The sequence below is a fragment of the Lynx rufus genome, unplaced genomic scaffold, assembly GCF_022079265.1.
Source record: "Lynx rufus isolate CCGP_SWC_20201006 ecotype Redwood Valley unplaced genomic scaffold, mLynRuf1.p SCAF_5, whole genome shotgun sequence".
Classification (NCBI taxonomy): domain Eukaryota; kingdom Metazoa; phylum Chordata; class Mammalia; order Carnivora; family Felidae; genus Lynx; species Lynx rufus.
The window spans coordinates 18,236,021-18,260,063 of NW_025814867.1; the positions used below are offsets into that span (position 1 = coordinate 18,236,021).

The window sequence follows — 24,043 nt, forward strand, 5'->3', positions numbered from 1 at the left end:
TGTTCATTTTCACTACCTTATATCCATGTACAGTAAAGATATTCAAGGAGGTAAAGTTTGCCACCGGGGAAGATCAGTGTGAGAAAGTTTTCATTATGTTATTCCACTTCTTCCTATTTTCTAGAGGGTAGATTTTCAAGTCCCTATAAATTAAATAGGAAGAACAACACCATATACATAAGTAATTCACTGCCTCTACCTCAGCCAAAGAGATCCGGAGCTTATTCTATCATTAGGGCTGCTCATCGGCCCCACAACTAAAGCACTGTCTGCTTTCCTTCATTGGATCTCATTGCCTATTTGGGACTACATTTACAAATATCCATTTGAAGATCCAGTCCCTTTTATCAGGCTGTTAGGGAAGAAGGTGGTAGGGAGGACTGAGTCGTCACTCTTTGAGGAACCACGTGAGCATGTCCCACTTAAGTAACAAGGGTGCCCCTCAGGTCAGCCTGTGATGAAACCAAAGTCAAACAAGGCTGAATCCTGGATGTTTTATGTCCTAAGGATCTGAAAAGTGTACATGGCCAGCCCTGACCCTCAAGACCTCAAACGATCGTCTAAGCAGTAACATAAATTGGCGTAAACTTGCTCTTGGGCTATTGCTGTGGAAGCCTGGCTGGCGAAAGCACAGCCTTTCCATGGAGGAACTAATGTCTTTCTAGGCACTAAAAATAAGGGGGAATGTGTTGATTACTCCGACAGGCAATCCAACTGCGGTGGCTAAATGCCCAAGGCTGACAAATTCTGCATCTTATCACTGCCGTCAAGTGGAGGTGCATGTGAATACTGTCAGCCCCAAAGAATTGAGAAACAACTTGCCTTCCAAAACTGCATCTCAACAAAATCTTGACAATGCCAACAGCTCGTCATCTCGTGTTTTTCAACCCTCCAGAAAATGGCCTTCCAGCCTGGGACAAACCAAAGCACTGTCCAGACCGAGAACACGACTGGAAGCTAGTAGGAATGTCTGAAGCCTGCCTACATAGGAAGAGCCATGCGGAGAGGCGCAGCGCATTGAAAAATGAACAGACATCACCACATCTCATCCAGGCCACTTGGACTAGCTCAATATTCCATCTGGACCATGACGATGTGACTGATCAGAGTGTCCCAAGTGCCCAGACCTTCCAAACAGAAGAGAAGAAATGTAAAGGTAACCCGATTTTTATTAGACCCTACCAAGTTGTTTCTTCAACAAGCAGAAAAAAATCTCTGTTGTAAATGTGTGCTCAGCTCCATTTATTCCAATGCACAGTGTCCATGTGTTTTCCCCAACTGTTCCGTTGCAGGGTTTCTTTATCCCCAAATCTTCTTTTGAACATAAATAAATGAGTCCCAAAGGAAAGCAGTTAATTTCAGTTTCATGTTGTGTTGGACACTTGAGGAGAAGACATTTTTATTTCTCTAATTAGCAGATGGGTTGTTAGCTTTGGCTTTAACTCTGCTTTTGAATCTGAGTAGAAATAGACATTGCTATCGTTCTATAACTACTTGCCTTTGATACGCGCGCGCGCGTGTGTGTGTGTGTGTGTTTCTTTTCCCAATGGCTAATGGGATCTCAAAGACTACCTTTAACCAAAATAGACAATTCATGCTCAAAAGAGAGGTTTTAAGTTGTTTTCTTTTACTCATTAAATCCTTGTGTCATCTTCCTGAAAGGCAAGATTATGGTGTTAGGAGGTTGTCACCTCATAAAAAAAGTGTTAAACTGGCCTTAAGTTCCTGATTGCATTAGATTTAACTGGTCTTTACCTCAGGTTGCCTCCACCCTGACAGATGTCTTTGTGCTGATCGCTTTATTGTCTTAGGGCTCCCCAAAATGTGTGCTTTGTAAATTCATTTGTGCTTTTAAATGTCCACGTTCATGTGACTTTCCATTCTTTTTCAATTTAGCATGTAGGGGGAGAAGAGATCTTTTTGGTTCTTCTTTAAGGACTTTGACTCATGACTAAGTTTTAGATTGTGTTTTTGGAAATCTGGCAATCACTCAGCAAGATATATTAACAAAAGTCTGTAAAGTCTTTTCTATATGAGCCATGAAAGACTTTTACATACCGTTTTAACTTGAAGATAAACACATGATCATTCTATCAAAAAACGGCTGGTCTTTTAGCTTTTCAGAGAACACATGATAATCTCCTTAGAACTACCAGTTGACCTGGGAAGTTGAGTGTGTACATTGTTTCAACTGAAAATAGAATTATCTAAGAATAATAAAATAGTGGTATGAGCTCTGATTTGAGTGTAGTCAAAACTATACATGTTCTGAATGGGAAGATTTGTGTTTGAACTGCCTCTCTATTATTTGGGGATTTGAGAAACTGAACGGGTATTTAGAAAAAGAACAAATTAAGGTTTTTTTGAAAGAGCATATAGGACAAGAATGTGTGCCTGTGTGTGTGCATGGGCACACAAATTTGTTTGAGAAACAATTGAGATTTAGTCTTAGAATTTGCAACCAGAGTGTGTCTTCAGAATTTATGAGCTGGCATCAAAACCATGTCACTCCTTGGTTTACAGTGAAATGCCAACATGAAATTGTAGTATCCTCGTCATCTAAGAACCTCACAAACTAATTTGATTCATTCACAGTTGGTACCCATACTCATTCATTCAGTCAGTCACTCATTTATTCATTCATAGGCTCCATCTATGTCTCCATCATTGACAAAAAATCTTGGCCTTGGGTACCCAGAGTTCCCAATACTGTAGTTTTCAGTTTGTAGTTATACCTTAAAAGCAAAAGGAAACAGTCTCTATTTGGATCCAAGGCAGTAACTATGGTACAGTGGTTAAAGTCACAAGTTTGGGCTAGAATCCTAGCCCTTCCGCTCTGTCCTTGAGCAAGTTTATACGATTGTTGATAGAATTAAATAAGATAATATATTTAAGCATTTAGCATAGTACCTCTCATAAGTGCTCTCTAAATGGCAGCTATCATTATTACTGTGATCAGTATTATTAGCTATGCACCATTAAATCGCATAAATTCCTTGTGCTCCACTGTGTGCCTAGTAAGGTATGGAGAAGGAGAATAGGACAGATGAGTGTGGGGTAAGGCATGACGTATCGGGGGGATTAGAGTTGATAACCCATTTTGCATTCATTAAGCTCTCCTTTGCTGAAAGAGAACTATTTAATAAGAAAATATAATTAAATTATTACATTAAAGTCCTTCCTCAAGATTCTAGTATTAAAAGGAAAACAGCTACTAGCAACGTGGATGGAACTGGAGAGTGTTATGCTAAGTGAAATAAGTCATATAGAGAAAGACAGATATCCTATGTTTTTCACTCTTATGTGGATCCTGACAAACTTAACAGAAGACCATGGGGGAGGGGAAGGAAAAAAAAAAGAGAGGGAGGGAGCCAAAGCATAAGAGACTCTTAAAAACTGAGAATAAACTGAGGGTTGATGGGGAGTGGGAGTGGGGGGAGGGTGGGCAATGGGCATTGAGGAGGGCACCTGTTGGGATGAGCACTGGGTGTTGTATGGAAACCAATTTGACAATAAATTTCATATTAAAAAATAAAAAAATAAAAATAAAAAATAAGAAATAAAAAAAAAAAAAGGAAAACAACTAAGGAAAAATCTCTGGTAGTTTCTACAGTAACCAGCAGGGTTCACCTTGGCATGAACATGAGTCAATGGCTTGGCTGAGCATGAAAATGCCACAGGAAGCCCAATGTTGTCATGGCCCATGAACCGTATAAAGTGAATTTTACTCATTCACAGTGGACAACTCTATTTAGGGAGGCACCTGTGAGGCCAGAGAAACAACTTGATTAGTCGCTCTTTTCTTCTTGGAGTTGGTTCTTGTTCATCTGCTCTGCCCGTCTGCCACCTGTATAAAATCACTGTGAGGAGAGTTCTGTTTTAATATCCATTTATGCTGGATATTTATTTCCTGGCTATCTCTTTCCAGCCCCCAAGCATGCTTGATACCTCAGTCCTGGGCTACAATTCCATGCGTTTATCCCATCAGTGTTTATTAAGTGCCTGCTATATGTAGGACATTACCCTTGATGTCTGAGTATGAAAAATAGCATCAAGGCCAAAAGTATATCCAAAGAGCCCCATTTCAAGGAACCAAAATGGAATTAACAAGAACTAAATGGTCCCGAAGGATACAAAAAGTTAAGGATCTACAGTGCAAGAGCCAAAAGAACAAATTGCCTGCTTGAGTTACACAATAGGCCTGTCTCTCAAGTCAGTAAGTAGCCCATCTAGATCAGTGCATCTCCAAGGGCGGTTTGTGGATGAGTACCCTTCTACAAATTGTCATCGTTACTCTCTATTGATGCAAATACAGACTAACAGTAAGCATTAGAAACTTTTCTAGCAATTTGACATTACCACTGACTTTCAAATGCATGATCAGTGGATTCACATCACTGAACAGAGACTGGACCAGTCAGGAATTGTCAAACTTGCCTGGTCAGCCATGCATGGCCACAGCTATGTCACAGTCGTGTGCAGTATAACCACACATTGAGCTATAATGGACCAGATATTTTTTAAATGGTCCTTCGGTTCAAATAATTATGCTTTATAGAATTATTGATGTTTTTCTTGTCGCTTATTTATGGTATATATTCAATGTCTTGGTTTTCATTTTGGGCTGAACACCGGTTTCATTTTAATCTGCATATACCTGTGTTTCTATCCGCTACAGTCCTTCTAAAGAAATTAATTGGTAACACATTTAACTAGAATGAGAACTCTGGCAACCTAACATTCTGCTGCAAAGCCCACAATTCAAACCTGCTCTAGTACCAGGGGCTATTTCCAACCAGAAGCAAGCGACCCCATTCCCTTCCCCAAGCCACCCTTCTGTCTCCACACTACACCTCCCTGGAGTTTTTGTCACAATCTGAACTGATTGCTTAGCCACAAGGACCACATCCTACTCCTGCCCACCTCCTTCCTTCCCAGAGTCTGAGATGATATATTCGGTGGTGCTCAAAGTGCACCAACCAGTGGCACTAACTACACCAGGAGCTTGTCAGAAATGCAGAATCTCAGGCCTCAATCCAGACTGCTGAATTGGAAGCTTTGAAAAGAGGCCCAAGAATCTGTTTTTTAGCCAGCCCTCTGGGTGATTGTTAAAAACAATCAGGAGGAAATGCCTAAGAATGCATACTCTTAAGCTCTTAGTATAGGAGAGGTCCTGCCACCTAGTGGACATTTAGGGAATGTGCATTTTTCTTCCCTCTCTTGACTGGGACTGGAGAGCCACCTACGTCACTGGTTTTGATAATACTTCCTTTAGGCCTGGTTTAGCTTTTTTTTTGTTTTTTTCAAATTTCTTTTAATGTTTATTTTTATTTCTGAGAAAGAGAGAGAGCGTGCACATGCGGGGGAGGGGCAGAGAGAGAGGGAGACACAGAGCAGGCTCCAGGCTCTAAGCTGTCAGTGCAGAGAGAGCCCGACGCAGGGCTAGAACTCATGAACCTCAAGATCATGACCGGAGTCAAAGTCAGTCACCCAACCAACTGAGCCATCCAGGCACCCCGAGGCCTGGTTTGTCTTAATTGCCAACTGGATGTTCTATTTAATCACTCAGCCTGGTAACACATCCCTCTGGGACTTGAACCCTTCAGAGAATCCCACTCTGTTTGGCTGGGGCCCTGATCCTCCTCTAAGTACTTAGAAGGCTTCTTCATGCAGACCTCTCATGCCTTCCTGAACTTCTCTTCAGAACCACAGGGTCTCACCAGTCCCACAAGGATGAGTCCCAGATGGATGTGTGCGCTCCTGTAGCTGGTCCAGCAGGGTTTGGATTCAGACAATCAGACCTCCATCCTTAGATGTTTGTGCTCAACGTCAGTCAGGGACCTCCCAGTAGGAGGAGAGAGGCAAGGACTGACCCACCTCCCCTGCTGCGCCAGAAGAAAGTGAACAGCAATCTGGTGATCTCACTTGAATGTTCTCTGTAGGTCAGTTCTATGCTTAATATCAAAAGAGTTGAGTCTTAGATTGGAGGAAGACAAGGAAAAAAAGAGTTAAAATAATTTTACTAACGAGTTATTTTCTCTCATCATAAAATCCTCCCATGTTCGTGTACAAAGTTGAAAACTTCAACAAAAATAATTTTTATAAATATTTTAATTCCATCTTCCAAAGACAAGCAGTGTTGAAATCTTCAGTATATCTCTTTTTTCTATGCATCTCTATTTTTTCTAAACACGGGATCATACTGGCATACCATTTTTTAACCAGCTTTTAATGTTTAACAACATATCATGAACATTTCCTTTGTCATTAAGTATTGTTCTGAATTCTGACTTTTATTGGCTATAAATTATTCTTGCTTATAGATACACCCTAATTTTTTAAGCCAGTCCCCAAGATTTAGACAAGTTAAAGTAATTTTTAAAATAGTATCTTATGTCAGCAAAGGGCCAGACTATTAACTCATGCTCTTCATAAGGGGAAAAAAATGAATCAAATCAATGATGACAATTTTAAATGATATATAATTCTCATTTACGAAAATAACAAAGTGTTCTAAAAATGAGAGCCATTGTATGCATTATAATCCTTCAAGTTAGACATTCACATTTTCAGCGGGTGATCGCTATCTTTGTCCTTAAGTAAAATACAAGGACATCTTCAGGTAAATGAGTATTTTAGAAGTTAGGGGATGAAAAAGCTTGAGCCCTTCCACTAGTACGACCATCTGTTCCATCCATCTCCACTCTCCACTCTGCCCCTACTCACCATACATCATGTGTGCAGTCCCAGCTGAGAGCACAGTGTGATTCATATACCTCAAGGGCACTCTAGGAGCCTTAGCCATCAGCATGAGAATAAGTGCTCTCTACCAGCTTCTGGTATGTGCAGGGGAGTTGTGGGACTTGATACTTCAAGTGCAGGAAAGAGCACCCCGTAAGTAGATCAGGACAGACAGAAATAGAGGGCAAGAGAAGAAAGGAAAGTCATCAGCTGGAGTGGAGGGGGAAAAAACTGGAAACAGGGCAATAGCAAAGAAGGGAAGCATCAGAAATTCAAGGCTCTTTCATCCAACTTCAGTTTTCATTGAGATACAGCACAGAGCAATGGATAGACCACAGGCTTTCCAAGGCCAATTTAGCAGTGTCTATCACAGCATAAAATGCATACATGGTTTGACCCAGCTGTCCGTCTGACAATACTCTATCCCATAGAAATACTCAAAGCGGACCAAGATCTGTGTTCACCCTGTTTTCTTTGCCCCTCTGTTGTTGTTGTTGTTGTTGTTGTTGTTGAAAATTAATAACAATCCAAATGTCCGTCCACAGGGGAATGCTCAAATAAATTATGTCATATCTAAAGTATCCACTAGAAAAATAAACAGATTTTTTTTAAAAAATTTTTTTAACGTTTATTTATTATTGAGAGATGGAAAGACTCAGAGCGTGAGCAAGGGTTGGGTAGAGAGAGCAGAGACACAGAAGCTGAAGTAGGCTCCAGGCTCTGAGCTGTCAGCACAGAGCCCGGTGCGGGGCTCGAACTCACAAACTGTGAGATCATGACCTGAGCCGAAGTCGGTCACCCAATCAACTGAGCCACTCAGGCGCCCCTAAACAGATTCTTTAAAAGAGGTCCTTTCAGGAATACATAACAGAGAAGCAACCACACATTAAGTATAGTCGGATCCCATTTGGAGTTTTAAAAGTCTGTATCGGGGCGCCTGGGTGGCGCAGTCGGTTAAGCGTCCGACTTCAGCCAGGTCACGATCTCGCGGTCCGTGAGTTCGAGCCCCGCGTCGGGCTCTGGGCTGATGGCTCAGAGCCTGGAGCCTGTTTCTGATTCTGTGTCTCCCTCTCTCTCTGCCCCTCGCCCGTTCATGCTCTGTCTCTCTCTGTCCCAAAAATAAATAAACGTTGAAAAAAAAAAAAATTAAAAAAAAAAAAAAAGTCTGTATTATTGTGAGTGCACAAATGTGCACAGAAAAAGGTCCTGGATACACATCAACCAGTGACACTAGGCACCTTAAAAAGGAAAGAGTAGAGCAAAGGGGGATGCTAAAACTAACTCCACATACAACTGCATTCAAGAGTTTTTTACAGTAGGAATGCATTAATGAATAACTTGTACCGTTTCCTTTAAAAGTTAAGATCATATGCTTATAGTCAGACAGACTTAGGTAAACTTCTTGCTCTTAAATTTACCATCGCAGGGCAGATTTTTTTAACCTCTCTGACCCTCAGTCTACTTAATTTTAAACGGGCTCATAATATCTGGCTTTCAGATTTGTTGTAAAGATGAAAGTTAATGTGTATAAACCACCCAGCATAGCACCTGCCATTTAGTAGAGACTACATAACTGTTCTTGGAACAGAAACATTCTTTCAGCCTCAGGCTCCCCTTTTCCAGTTTTTGTTCCCCTTTCTGACTTTGAAATACATTGACAACCATATAAACATAAATGAAGAGAAGCAAAACAAAACATCACATACACAGCTACAGTAGAGACACAAACAATTGAAAGAAGGGTCTAAGCAACAGCCAAGATATTTTTCAATCTCTTTCAAAAATTAAAAATTCAGGGGTGTCTGGGTGGCTCGATTAGTTAAGCATCTAACCCTTGATCGCAGCTCAGGTCATGATCTCAGGGTCATGAGTTCAAGCCCCACATTGCACTCTGTGCCCAGTGGGAAGTCTACTTAAAAAAATTTTTTTTTTCATTTAAATAAGAAACCAAGAAAAGGGGGCGCCTGGGTGGCGCAGTCGGTTGGGCGTCCGACTTCAGCCAGGTCACGATCTCGTGGTCCGTGAGTTCGAGCCCCGCGTCGGGCTCTGGGCTGATGGCTCGGAGCCTGGAGCCTGTTTCCGATTCTGTGTCTCCCTCTCTCTCTGCCCCTCCCCCGTTCATGCTCTGTCTCTCTCTGTCCCAAAAATAAATAAACATTGAAAAAAAAAAAAAGAAACCAAGAAAAGTATGAAGGAGCTGAACTGGAATTTTAATTCTGGCAGTCCGGCTCCAGTACCAGAGCTCTTCATCATTATACTTCCTTATGACACAAAAAGGCAAAGAAACTGCTGGCAGCCCAAGGAAAGAATCTAAGCCACAGAGAAAACACTGGCCTACATGCAGGGGAAGGTGCAGGGCAGTCAGACCTAGCGTGACAGGAGCAGAGGGGTTCAGCACATATCTAGTCCTACAGTCCAAGGTCAGATTCTGGTGCTACTGTTAATCAGCCACTGAGCCTTGAGCGAATCTCTTAGCCTCAGTCTCCTCATCTGTAAAATGGGGATCCTATCTCCCAGAACTGTGGGATTCTGTGTGTATTATTTTTATAATGAAGCTTAGAAAGACCCGAAGCAGACTGGATGTTAGGGATGTAGAACGCAATGTGAGAACAACCGCTAAGTAGATAATGACAGAATTGAAGTTTCTAATGCTGAGGATACTATGGATACAAGGGGAACAGATACAACAGCCAAATCCCTGGATGCTTCCAACGGGTAGTTTTCAAACAAGATAATGTACAATGTGGATGGTTAACTTGTAGAGCTTGCACTGAAGTTGAAAAGGTGCTGTTGGGAGAGTCAGTCTTACAAAGACATCATAGGTGACCACTGGAATCTCCCTGTGCCAGACATTTCCCACAGGTTGTCCTGAATTCCCTGTGGTCTTTCCAAATGCAAACCTTCTGGCTGGATATCTTATCGAGTCACTAGTGTCTCCAAGTGGATGAACTGGGTAGGATTCCTTTTTCCCTTGACAGGGTCCAATAACGGCAATGGAAGGAATGGACTGGAAGGAGCCATGAAGGGGTGAGGATAGCAGGGAATGGATGAGACAGAGAGAGAATAAGGAGCAGGACTGTCATGTGCATGCTTTCAGGTTGTGTGCTGGGCGGTAGAGGTGGCATTTACCCACGGTTCAGTCTGTGACGCAGTGCTCTAAAGAACCGCATCACCTGTATCACCTCTTGCCAAAAAAGACACTGAACACAGAGGTTCCAGTAAAATTTGGGCAAATGTTTGAATGGCATGTTGATCTGGGGCTATCAAGATATTCCAAGATTGATAGCACTGTAATGTCTAAGGAAATTTGCTAAAAGAGGAGAATTTAAATGTTCTCAACAAGTATATGTGTATCTATACATTGTGTACATTTATATACAATTGCATATAAAAATGTATATAAAATATTTGAGGTGACGGATGTGTTAAATCACCCAGATGGAAGAAATCCTGTCATAATGTATGTGTATAGCAAATCACCACAATGTATACTTTAAATACCTTACAATTTTGTTTGTCAATTGTACCTCAATAACCCTGAAAAAAAACTTATTTCAAGAATCTTCAAATTACTTAGCTGGCCTACTGCATTAAATCTTAGGAATGTTCCCCGGCATTTGGTAGGTGCACAGGGAATAATGAGAACAGAAGACCATGGTTTGGCTCTTAGGCATGACATTTACCAGGTATTTAACCTTGGATAAATCACTAATTCTCTCCAGCAAAGAATATAATCAGAGATTGATTGACCATAAAGAACCAAGGACATTAATCTGCACTCCATTAATCTGCTACTCCAATACAATAACCATATTTCCCCTTGTGGGGAAAACAGGACAAAATACACTAAATCAGTACTAACCCCCAAAACCTAAACTGTGATTACCAGATAAACATAGCAACTCCAGGACAAATTAGGCAATCAGTTGCTTTGCACCGTCTTACCTCCCTCGGAGAGGAGCACAGAAGTGTTCAGTCTGTGTAGACGCCCATTCTCAGTTCCCCAGTAAGCCTGGGCTTTTACCCCGTCAGTTTCTAAAAGACGTACTCATGCTCCATAATAAATCTATTCTCTGAAAGGATTGGTTACCTCTCCAGGGCAGAGGCTTTGGGTTTGAGTACAGCCCCTGGAAATGCAGAGACTCTGCACCAAAGGTAGCCTGCATTATAGTGACACTGCAGACAAAATAGGCAAGAGTGATATTGGGAAACCATTTCACCTGTACTTACGACCCATATTGACACAGGGATGGTTTCTCTCCGTAGTTAGTCTACTCTGTGGCTGATGCTACTGAGGAGTTCTATTTAGAGACCAGTTTTTCAAGTTCTGGACCAATTCATCCTCCTTAACTTGAACAGAAATAAATAGGATCCCGCTTCTCCATCCACACCAGAGAGACACCAGAAATCCAAAATCAACTGGGCTTTGGAAATGAGAATCAGAAATCCTCCATGGTCAAAAGCCATTCTCCATGGCATTGACTGAAACAGAGTTGTTTTTGGTGAACCTCTATCCCCATGACATTTGTCAGTATTGACTTATACAAGGGACTTGACTTTATTGAACTTTACTGCCTCTGAAAACATAGAATGGTACTGCAAGTATGACTATTTAATTCAATTATCTATTCTGTTAGGTTACTTGGCATTTGAGTTAAGAGTGTTGGGGGGGGGGGTTGATGGTCTATTAGTCTAGATGGCAATACTTGATGAGTGGCAAATTTTACCTCAACTACTCATGTTGCAGCTTATACAGGTCCTACTATCATAAGCCCAGCCTCAGAATTAATGAAAAGATATTTATTTGGCTCTTTGTTTGCTTAGATCTGGAAAGAACTTCTTATACTAAGCCTAAGATATAAAACTAAAGGTCAAAAATGTGTCAGTAAAAGATGTTCCTGCCGTTTAAGGGAGAAAAAAAAATACATGTTAATTTTTGCAGGATTTTCAATTGAATGGGTTTCCAGGGAAACAGGTGTCTGCAAGGAGTTCGTCCTATTTAATATTTATGGTCAAACATAGGGAATAGTGCTTTCTTGTTATCCCTTTCTGGTTACACATGATATGCTCATTCTTAACTTTCCTTTGAAGTGATCATTGTATGTCTGAGTCTTATCTCTTCCCCAAACAAAGAAAACAAATGCCCATTCTATGATTTAAAAAAAAAGTTTTGCAATATCAATAATATAAGACTGGCAATCACCACTAATATATATATATATATATATATGTATATATATATATATATACACATATATATATACATATATATGTACATACATACATATATATAATTAATATGACACACTTTTCCTAGATGAATGGAAGGCTATTTGATTGTTTGTTGTTTTATTGCAAATTTGCTTACTTTTTTTAAAGAGTTTTTAAGAGTTTTTTTAAGAGTTCAATTGGAAAAACAAAACTGGTAGAAAATGACCATCTTCAAGTGTGAGTGAGTTGCATGTTTTCTTGGAAGATCTGCTAAGGCAAACCTATAAATTCAATTTTATGTGTGATTTCAAAGTACTCTCAGCTGAAATGTTGGATAATGCAGAGAACTCCCATATAACCTTTATCTGGACTCACCAGTTGTTACCATTATACCACATTTACCTTACCATAGTGTGTGTGTGAGAATATATGTATGTGTTTGTTTGTATTTGTCAGAATCAGGCAAGAGTAACTTGCAGACATCATACCCACCCCTTGAACTCTAAATACTTCAGAGCGCCCCGTAAAATCAAAGAAATTCTCCTGGAAAATTTACATTACAGGGGCACCTGGGGTGGCTCAGTCAGTTGGGCATCTGACTTCGGCTCAGGTCATGATCTCACAGTTCGTGGGTTTGGGCCCCGCGTCGGGCTCTGTGCTGACAGCTCAGAGCCTGGAGCCTGCTTCGGATTCTGTGTCTCCCTCCTCTCTCTGCCCCTCCCCTACTTGCACTCTGTCTTTCTCTCAAAAATAATAAACATTTAAAAAGAATTATTAAAAAAAAAGCTTACATTGCAGTGCTCAAAATCAGGAAATGTAATATTGATGCATACTATTATCTAATCTATAGACTTCATGTAAATTTCATAAAATGTGCCCACGTCTCTTCCCTCCCAGGAGTGGGGGTAGAGACTGAGACCAGGGCTGGAGAAAGGATTGTCTCTGGAGGCTTTCATGGGTTTGCTCTTTTAGCAAACCATGCTACTCTTTTAGCCTCCTGACAGGGCTGATCCAGGCTACGATCAATTGTTCTTTATTCCGGTTTGGTTTCTGGTCCAGGATTCAGGCCAGGATTATGTATTTCATCTAGCTTTTGTGTCTCTTTTACCTGCTTTAATCTGTAATGGTTTAACAGCCTTTCTGTGTTTTTTTGTGGCATTGACATGTTTGAAGTACAGGCCTATGATTTTGTAGGACGTCCCTCAGTTTGAGTTTGACTGATGTTTCCTCATGATTAGAATCAGATTCTGTACTTTTGACCAAAATGCTAAAAAAAAAAAAAACAAAAAAAAACCCTGTATCATGTGATGTTTGTTCCTATAAAAATTTAAGTGTGTGATTCAGAAATAGTTCCCACTTTTCCAAACCTCCTTCATCTTCATGTGAAGAGGTTTCCATCATTATTGATAAGCTTGTACATTATCTCATTGGGTTGGAAGGAAGTGTATTTTCTAGAAGCCCTCTTATTAAGCATCCATTCAATACGCTACAGATGAACTTCTCAAGAGTAAAAGTTATTTGCTTCTCTGTCACTTATGACATTTTTAAAGTTGGCATGACAGTATGATGCCTGGGGGACACGTTTCTTTGTGGTAGGGACAGAAAGCAGATTCTCTGCAGTCTGAAGATCTCTGAAGATAGCAGATACAGATGCTGCCTCTTTATTCTCTTCTCATGCTTTAACTGGACATTCTTTTCCTTCCACAGGCCAATCCTATTACATTACAAAACAATAAGATTGGAATGTATCTTAGGTTAATCTTGATAGCAATTGTGTATCTTTCTAGGCTACTCTGATATTTGAAATAAAATGAAGAACCATTTCTAGATTTGGCTCTCCGTGTACCAACATGAGGTAGATCCAATTTTTGAAAACTCTTCTACAAGTCCTCTTTTATTCACTGCTTCCCTGAAGGCCAGCCCAAATATCACTTCCTTTCTGCTTATTTCTCCATTCCCCCTCGGAACGAATCATTTATTTCCTTGTGCTGCCATGAGATGTTACTAGAGCACTTACAGTGCATGCACCACCTCTTATTACAGCTTCTGAACATGCCTGGGTAATTCACCAGATTGGGATCATCTTGATTGACACCAAAAATGTTCCTAAGCATATTCTGTGTGCCCAGCGCTGTGCCATGTGTTGAGAATAAAAAGTTCACTGAGACCAGCATGGGGTTTCCAATTAGACGTGCTGGGTGAGCTTTGTGTCTAGACTGGAAATGAGCAGCATCTGTGTTGACGACCAAGCTATAATCAATATTCTACTGGATGACTGGCATTTGTCTTAGGGAAGAGGAAGAAAGAGTGTAACCGGTGTTGTTTCAGAATAATTCCACTTCACTCCACGTTCACTTAACACACGAAGCATTCCGTGTATCAGATACTGTTTTCTGCTTGTTGATATGTCTTTTTAGTTGGGTTGCAATTTTCAGAGGAAGGCTACGTCTTCCTCCTACACATGATATTGATATATAAATGGTTCGAACTTTTAACTCTGTTTATTTTGATGATCAGTTTTAATTAGCTCAAGCTATTTGTAACCCCACATCTATTTTTATAAGGCTTTATTGAGATATACTTTACATACCATAAAATTCCTCTGTTTTAAGTGTAGAGTTCCATAATTGGGAGTATATTTGCAGAGTTTTGCAATCATCACCAAAATCTTATTTTAGAACATTTCCATCACCCCAAAGAAACTTTGAACCGATTTACAGTTACTCTTCACTCCTGCACCCAGTCCCTGGCCACAACTCATCTACTTCCTGCCCCTACAGATGTGCCTTTACTGAGCTGCACAGAAATGGAAGCATGCAAACGGACCGGGTCCGCTTCCACTTAGGTCCATCCACACTGTAGCAGGGATCACTACTCCATCTGAACCTTTAAATTATTCTTCATAACATTTTTAAATACAAGTGAAAGAATGGAGCCTTTAACGAACAAAGAATAAATCTTTCGAAAACTACATCAATTGTGGCAGAGCCTAGATTTTGCACTAGCTGTTCTTAAAGATGAAAAAGCAAAGTAAATGCAGGTGACTCGATCATTCCTTATTCATTCATTCATTATTCCTATTATTAGGGAAATTTGTTTTAAAATTAACCTGTGACATGCTATTCTGCAATAAAGAAAGTTTATGATAGCTGTTAAATGTCAAAACCACCCCACTCAAACAACCACTCAACTTTTCAAATCAAGTCCATCTGTGTGAGTTTCAATGAAATCATCATCTCAGCACATTAAGCTAAGTCAAAAGGGATCTACTTTCTTTCATTAATTAAAGAGTACATAATAATAAATGCCTATGTGATATTCATGCTAAGCATAAAGTATATTCATAAAAGTGTGAAATATTGAAGAGGTTTTCTTTCTAGAGATAGAGGAAAACATTGATCAAAATAAATATACGAAGAGGCATTAAATTAGGCTCCTGTATGGAAAAACGGATAAGTCATTTTAGTGACCTTGAATTTATGTTGAAACATATAATTAGTGGCCCAGAACTTTCAAAACATTGAAATAATTTTCTTCTTAGAAAAGCAGTGCGGAGAAGTGGGACAAGCAAGTTCTAAAATAGCAAATCAAGAGCCAAAAGCTACGTAAGGGTGAGAAAACCAACCTCTCAGTTTCCACTCTGTAAAGTGAATGGAAATACTTGCCTACCAGTCTTATTGTTTGGTTATGAAAATAACATGTGGTAGACCTCACCAATAATAGTGAGGCTAAATAATTATGGCTAAATAATAAATTTAGCCAGGGTTCTAATTAAAGTCACACCAAACTGAAGCTTTATTGTATGTTTTCTGGACTATGATGCCCAAGCTTCATCAGACTATATCAGCCATTAAAGGTTTGCTTTTCAATCAAATGTTCATTCGTGGAAAAGAGCAAACATTCCACTGTTGGCTTAGAAGAGAGAAGAATCAATGCTGATAACATTGGTCTAAAATATATTTCAAAAGCTTTTCTTTTCTTTCAACTCCCAGCCTTACAGGTGCTAGTCTGTATTCGCTTCTGCATATATACGTTTTTCATTTGGCCTAGGTCCTGGTTCTCAAACTTTAGCCTGCATTAGAATCCCTGGCCTCACCCCACAAAGTCTCTGTGGGACTGGAGAATTTGCATTTATAAGAAGTTCCAGGAGATACCAATGCTGCTGGTTCAGGAACCACTGGCCTAAGGCCTGACCCAATCTTTGTGGAACTACAAAGGGCTTAACTCACTCAGTCTATAAACTGACACGTTTCATCTAGTAGAAGGCTGTTGTAACCGCGTTTGTGGTATCTTTTGCATGACTACGCTAGGGAAACCGCTCCACCTTAATGAAATAAAACACAATCTCCAGACCTTGGGCTTGGAAAGAGCATCCAAGTTGGGGAGGCCACCAGGACTGCCTTCTGAGAACCTCCATATCCTTGGACAGCTCTCAATTCAGTTACTGGGGCTGCTTTTGACGTCTTGGGCCCCAGGAGTGTGTTGTTCCCACCTCAGTGTTCTCATCAGAGCCCTCTCTCCCATCACACCAGATCGGAATCCATTCCCTTTATGCTAGTAAACCATGTTGTTGCTTTTTCAAGCACATTTTTGCAAAAGCAAATTGTTCTTGGTGATGGATTGCAAACAAAAGCCTCCCCTTAGTATCTTTTAGTAAAGAGCTATAACAAGCTGGAACTATCAAAAAAGTTTTACTCAAATACTAACAGAGAAAAAAAGCAAAATTAGAAACAAAGAGTACAAGTTGTTTTAAAAGAGGAGGGCCTTGAGCTTCTATTCCTGCCAAACAGACTCAATCCCAGAGCCTAAAGGCCCCAGTCTTGTTCTGTGGCCACTTGGGATTTGCATGACCTTGTGTCCTGCCCACCTCTTCTGGCTGGTCGCTTTCCTCCTTTGTAAAAACCAAAAACATGTCTGCCCTCGGTGCAGTCTGGGAAAAAAGACCGCTCTTCCAGGTGATGTATCCTTATAGATGGTCTTGCTTCCAGCAATATATTCATAGAAAAGAATTCTGTGTTTCTCAAAATAGGTTTCATGGAACACTTGTAGCAGATGTTACCAGATACATGGGGTTCTATGATCAGATGTGTTTGGGAAATACTGAGTTACATGAAGTCATACAAAGTTTGGCACTTTTCTTTTCCAAACCTCTAAAAGAGGAATATACAATGCATTATTTCCCAAACTCATTTGACCACAGAACCCCTTGTTACTGCTTTTTCTTCAAAGCATCTCTTGGGACACTGTGTGGTATTGTGGATCACTTTGGGAACATCATCTGACTGTTAATCCAGTGCCATGGTGTCCAGTTAATCAGGATCACACAATTAAAATAACCAAGGAAGGGGCAGCTGGGTGGTTCAGTCAAGTGTCCAACTTCCGCTCAGGTCATGATCTCATGGTTCGTGAGTTTGAGCCCCACGTCCGGTTCTGTGCTGACAGCTCAGAGCCTGGAGCCTGCTTCAGATTCTGTGTCTCCCTCTCTTTCTGCCCCTCCCCTGCTCGTGCTCTCTCTCAAAAATAAATAAACATAAAAAAATTTTTTAAGTAAAAAATATTCAAGGGGAGAGTGATTCATGCTAATTAACGTACCTGGGACTGAGGAAGTAAAAAGTTCCAAAACGGTCGGACTTGGGCATGAACCTATCAACTCCAAGTTTTTTTATAATTCTTGAGGTGGGAATGTCAAATCCCAGGCCTGGAACAAATCCCCTTAATTCTCTCTCTCCCTCCAAGGCAGTATATATTTTGGAGGAAGAAACAATGAACTTGCTCATAGGTTGGATGTAGATAGTGAGGGCAAGTAAGGAGTCAAGGAGGCACCAAGGCTTTGTGCTTAAACCCCCAGGTGGATGGTGGTACCTAGATGGAAAGACTGCAGGAGGAACAGATTTTAGAAAGAATGAAACTGTAGATGCCTATTCGTTGTGCCAAGGGACATGTCAAGCTGACAGCTGGATAGCAGATTCTGGTTTTAGGAGAGACATCTGGGAGGAGACATACATTTGGATGTCATTAGCATTTACCTGTTTTTTAAAAGCCATCAAACCAGATGAGTTCAATCACCTACAGCAGACGATGGCAAACTTTTTCTCTAAAACATACTATATTTTTTTTAATTTTTTTTAACATTTTTATTTTTTATTTTTGAGACAGAGAGAGACAGAGCATGAACGGGGGAGGGGCAGAGAGAGAGGGAGACACAGAATCGGAAGCAGGCTCCAGGCTCTGAGCCATCAGCCCAGAGCCCGACGCGGGGCTCGAACTCACGGACCGTGAGATCGTGACCTGAGCTGAAGTCGGACGCTTAACCGACTGAGCCACCCAGGCGCCCCTAAAACATACTATATTGAGGAGGGCACCTTTTGGGATGAGCACTGGGTGCTGTATGGAAACCAATTTGACAATAAATTTCATATATTGGAAAATAAATAAATAAAATAAAACATACTAAATACTTTTAGCAAGCCATATGGTCTCTGTTACAACTATTCAATTCTGCCACTGTAGCAGAGTAGATATAGAGGCAGCCATAGACAGTATGTAAATGAATGAGTGTGACTGTGTTTCAGTAAAACTTTATTTGCAAAACAGGTAGTGACCCACATTTGGCCCATTGGCCAAAGCTTGCTGACTCCTAACCTACAGTGAAAATGTCAACTGAGAAGAGGAAGTCTAAGACAGAGCCTAAATAACTCCGATAATAATAATTATTATGTATACATAATTCTATCACTTACCATGCCAGTCACTGTTCTAAATGCTTTACTTAGGGGTAGCTCACTCAGTTAAGCAATCAACTCTTGATCTCGGCTCAGGTCACGATCTCACAGTTTGTGAGTTCAAGCCCCGTGTCAGGCTCTGCACTCCTCCCCCACTCACGCTCTCATACTCCCTCTCAAAAATAAATGAAAACTTTTTTTAATTAAAAAAGTTAATGCTTTACTTATATTGACTCTTAATGGTACCCACCTCATCAGTTATTGTGAAGATTATCACTATTTTACAAAGGAGAAAGCAGCTACCTAAATGAAATGTTCACTTCTCTCTCCTGTGGAGAAAAAACAAACAAACAAAAGTCCCGAGGCTCACAATCTAGACTAGTATGGCAGTTCTGTGGAAGTTCTAGGTTCATCAACCTAGATTCCTTCCAATTCATTCTTCTATCACCTGGAGTACAGCTGTCATTCTAATGGGCCAAAATCATGGCTGGGGCTACAGACATCATGTCCACATTCCAATAGTTAGAAGAAGCAAATGAGACGCACCAGTTGTTTCTTAAGTTTCCTAGAAACTGCCTTACAACATTTCTTCTACCACATCTCATTGGCCAGGAGTTATTCCCACAGACACATCGATGTGTGAGGGAGACTAGGAAACAAAAGTTTCTTCCCAAAGGCCGCTGCACAACTAAAATTTAGATATTCTATTACTAAAGCAGAAAGAAAGAAAAATTATTAAGCTAGCATTAACATTGCTTTCAGGTTTATTAATTATCTTCATGTGCTTTTTTGCAAGTGTAGTTGCTAACACTCTCCCTAAGACATTTCTCCTCAGCTGTCTTGTATTTCTGGCGTCTATTGTTGAAATCCTGTGTACTCTTCAAAAGCCAGTTCACAGGTCACCTCTTCATAACGTTCTGCCCAACTCGCTAGGCAGATTGTTCCCTCATTCCCATGTAACAGCTATCACATTTCCTTGGATTTAGTTCTTTCTTGGTATGTCTCCTTGGCCTGTGGCCCCTGCTTGTCCAGGGAACTCAAGGACAGGTGGAGCCAGGTCGAGGTGTGGACGGTCAATTTTTAAGAACTAAGGGAAATATGTAGCAAAACTGCAGCTGCGCAAAAAGAAGTTTGAAGGATGCTCTGGCACGTGGTAAAGGGGCTATGGTTGAACACCCAGTAGAACAGCAGTTCTCAAATTTTGCTGCCTGTGAAAATAACCTGAGGAACTTTAAAAAATCTTGATGCTCGGGCGCCTGGGCGGTTCAGTCAGTGGAGCATCCGACTCTTGATTTCAGCCCAGGGCATGATCTCACACTTCGTGAGTTCGAGCCCCGCACCAGGCTCTGCACTGACAGTGTGGAGTCTATGTGGGATTCTCTCTTCCCCTCCCCTGCTCTCTCTCTCTCTCTCTCTCAAAATATATAAATAAGCTTAAAACAAACCTTGATGCTCACGTTTCACCCCACACTGATCAAATCAGAATTTCTGAGCGTGGCACATAGGCATCAATGTTTTTTAGTGTTTGGGTGATGCCAATGTGCAGCCTTATTTGAGAATCAACACAGCTGACAACAGAGGAAAAGAGACTGAAAGAAGCAGCTTTCCTCCTTCAGAGACCTTGAGGGTTTGTTGTTTACCTACGAGGTTTTCCAAGCAATATTATTAGTCTTTTCCTTTTAGGTTATTTCCTTCCAGCTGAAGACAGAGATGTATTTACATAATAAATTATTATTGATTGAAACACTTCTAATGAGAATTATTAAAGCCCTCCCAAGTTTATTTCAGGCAGTTTGATGCACTATGGGTCAAATAAGTCTTATTTAAGCTTCCCTTTAAGTAACTAAATTAGAGTAGTCAGCCTGGGAAATAAGAAAACAATCTTACCAAAGCTCACCTCATTTGTGACACATAATATGTTTAAATTGCTTTATCGACTTCACAAAGAAGCATGCCAGATCGATCACAAGTGACAGCACTGTGATTGCTTTCCTCAGGGTGTGAGGGGCCATATTTCAAATTCAGCGTGAGCGCTGGACTCCATTTTCAACTCACGGGAATGAGAGTTTCGTGCACCTATTACACGTAAAGAATATCCCCCGCTTGGAGCAAGGAGTGCATTCAAGAAAATTTTGTACTGTGTTCTCCAAAAGATAACAGTTAGTGAGAAAGTGAGTTCTCTTAAATATGGTCTGGAACTTTCACTTCCTATTCAGAGATTTCTGAGGCAACTCAGGATTGTTTTGATTCAGTAAAAATGCCATTGACTCTCGGAAGTCTTCTACGTGTCTTGTAAAACTTGAGGAAGAAAACGTTGCCAGAACCATTCCTTCCTTTTTCTCTGCAGTATGTGTATCCAGTTCTGGGGCAGAGTACCACCCATTTGTCTAAGCACATTTGGAGACTTCTGGAAGGTGTTTTTAAGTGTTCCTTTGAAATGAGAGTTGAGGCTCTGGCTTTGGTTGATACCGTTACTGGTGAAAAGCAAGAAATTGCTTGGATTTGTGCCTTCGGTGAAATAGAAAGGGAGCCAGGAAATGTAGTGGGCAAAACTGTAGAATTGGATGGATCCGACATGCGGCTCCTTACCAGAAAAGAGAGGACTCAGAACATGCACGTTTGCCAGGAAAGAAAACTGCTTTACTGAAAGGTTAATTTTCAGATCAGTGTGGGGAAATTTGAGATAAATAAATGAAATCAGACAAAACACATAAGGCCCGGATCCTTTTTCCTGGGGTTTTCGGAAAACAGTCACTGCTTCCAATGAAATGTTTTGACATTTTCAGTAGGGGGAAAATGTTAATTGTAATGTTATGTGTATGTGTTCTTAAAAACACTTGCAAATAAGTCTTTTATTCGTTTTAAGAGTAATCAGAGAGTAAAAACACTATTAAAATGTTAGCTATGTTTGTTATTCCTTATGGTAATTTTCCTGCTGTCTAGGACACTGCAGTTCACTTTCCTGACTCAAACGTATCAATTTGGAGAAAATTCCTTTGCTTGTCTTATAGTTCAGTTGCAGTTTCTCTCCAGGAGTGTTACTAGGAAACATCCATGAGGTCTGCCTGGGTTTCTTCCCTTGTTCTGTCTCACCTTTTGCTTATTCTCTTCCCTTGAATCAATGGTTCCTTCACTTTGTTTATAAAATCACCAGCGCTTAAAGACTCTCTTGAGTATCAGTCTGTATATTGAATACATGTGCTACTAAGCTACTTAGTGGCTGGGGTGGGATCAAATTTGGGGACAACCATCTCTGCTCTCCCCCCGCCCCCGCCACAGCCACCTCCCTGCTGTGCACTTAACAGACACCCCATAGGTGTTTGCTGAATGGCTGTCACACAGCCCTGTCCCAGAATCCCATGTTGCAGTTGACTAGAACTTCATGTCCAAAGAGGAGGTCTCACTATTGAGTATTACAATATTACAGTGTCTGTGGTCCCTTAGGAGGGAAATACCAACAAGGTCATAAAACAAGGTGTAAATGTCACCACCTGAGTCCCAGCCCTGCACACTGAGTCTCTGGAAGGAAGAGAAAAGAAAGCAGCTTTGGCCCTTACTGAATCATGACCTAGAACACACACATATGGTGGGCATACACATGCTTATCCACCTGGAGAAAAACCCTTAGTAATCATCTCAGCAAGCATTTAGGGTGTAATTCGATATTTGTTAGCATCTCAGTTAAAAGATGTGGTGATTCTTATAGAAAATGCTTTTTCTCTTTTGATCGCTGTCTTTAAACCTCAAGCACGTGAATACGACTTAAATCACAATTAAGCTCGAAAATAATCTCAAAAGCAGATTTGACTGGAATAAAATGATAGATGTACACAGCTATCCACACACTACTTCCAAGACTGCTGTTGTACAAACAGGGGAGGGAACGGGGGTGGGGGGCGGTGGTGGGGACAGTGCTATTAGAGTAGAGGCTCTTCATTTAAGGGCACCGGCACAGACTCTCCCTCGTGCTCATAAACAAAACATAAAAGCAGAATGAGCAAAGCTAATTTAAGCTTTAGGTCTCATGTAGATTAGTGCTAATGATGTAGAAAATCATCAGCTGCAAGGAACAAAACAGAACTCATTCACAGACACCCGTGAAAAGCATTTGCAGAAGTGGCTTTCCTTGGCATGTTTCTACAACCTGTAGGGCCTGCGTGTCATTAGGAAGATGGTTGGATCCTGCTATTAAAAGCCCATCCGTTACATCCAACAGATTTAACCAGTAGCACTTGCATGACTAGATTAATGTTTTGGAGTCAGTCATCTCGTTACTACTGGGATTTTCTCTGGGTCGTGCTAATAAACTGGATTATTGATTTTAGGATTTTGTGCGTATCCAAGGATATTCTCTAAGATGTCTTTATGATGTTTCATGCTTAAGTTGTCAACCAAAATGACATCACAATGAGTAATCATTTTCTAATCGCGTTAAAAGCGGTTAAAAACAAGCATATAAAATGGATCTTCCCAGCTTCGGAATAACAGGAGCGTTCTTGCTGTCACTCTTCCAGCTGAGTGACGGTCATCCCTACCTGTGTGCCATCTTCCCCAGGAATTAGCTGCATTCTCTGCTTAAGACCTTTGACAGTCAGAAAGCTGCTTTCCAATATGTTTGAATGGCAGGAGCGCTCAAAAGACACCTCAACCTAAATAGGATTTTAGCACATCAGGTGCTATTCCAAAGTAAAGCAAGCTGAGTTGCTGTGTTGGTGGTGGTGTTTATTCATCTTCCCTTCTCATTTCATGCGTATGGATGGACGCTTCTCGGTGTATATGCCCGGCTCTCAGGGTGTATGGGGCTGGTGAATGCATGCGTAGAGTGTGTGTCTATGTAAAGTAGAAACTGAAGCGGGGTAACAAAATGAACTACTGCATGCAAGAGGTATATGAAGTGCACTCGGCTGCCGGCAGCAACTGCTACATGCAGGCCACTGATTATTACACGTATTTCGAAGATAGTCCGGGTTACAGTGGTTGCAACGCTCAGGCTGTGCCCAGTAACAACATATATATGGAACAGGCCTGGGCAGTGAATCAGCCTTATACCTGTAGTTACCCTGGAAACATGCTGAAAAGCAAGGACTCTGACTTGGACATGGCCCTGAATCAATACAGCCAACCTGAATATTTCACTGAAGAAAAGCCTACTTTTTCTCAAGTGCAGTCGCCATCGTACTCTCAAAAAAAAGGTAGGGACCGTTTTACTTGAATTTGTTAAAAGTTTCCACGTCGGTTTCCGTTGTGTTTTAAAGTTACAGTTTGCATCAGCTCTGTCAAATCTTTGACTCTGAACGCTGAATGTTCGAAATTAAAAACAGCAGTAAAGAGAGAGGTTGCTAGGTGATTTGAGAGGGGTCTGTGAGCAA

General features: G+C 40.9%; 1 protein-coding gene across 2 annotated transcripts in view; it reads left to right on the top strand.

Annotated features, from left to right (window-relative positions):
• Window positions 1–900: 900 nt before the first annotated feature.
• THRB (thyroid hormone receptor beta) overlaps window positions 901–24,043 on the top strand; it is a 77,494-nt gene continuing 54,351 nt past the window's right edge. For both annotated transcript variants that reach the window (XM_047099614.1, XM_047099615.1), the window contains exon 1: window positions 901–1,156. In XM_047099614.1, the coding sequence (XP_046955570.1) occupies window positions 967–1,156 (190 nt within the window). In that variant the 5' untranslated portion in view covers window positions 901–966. The remainder of the gene's footprint in view (window positions 1,157–24,043) is intronic.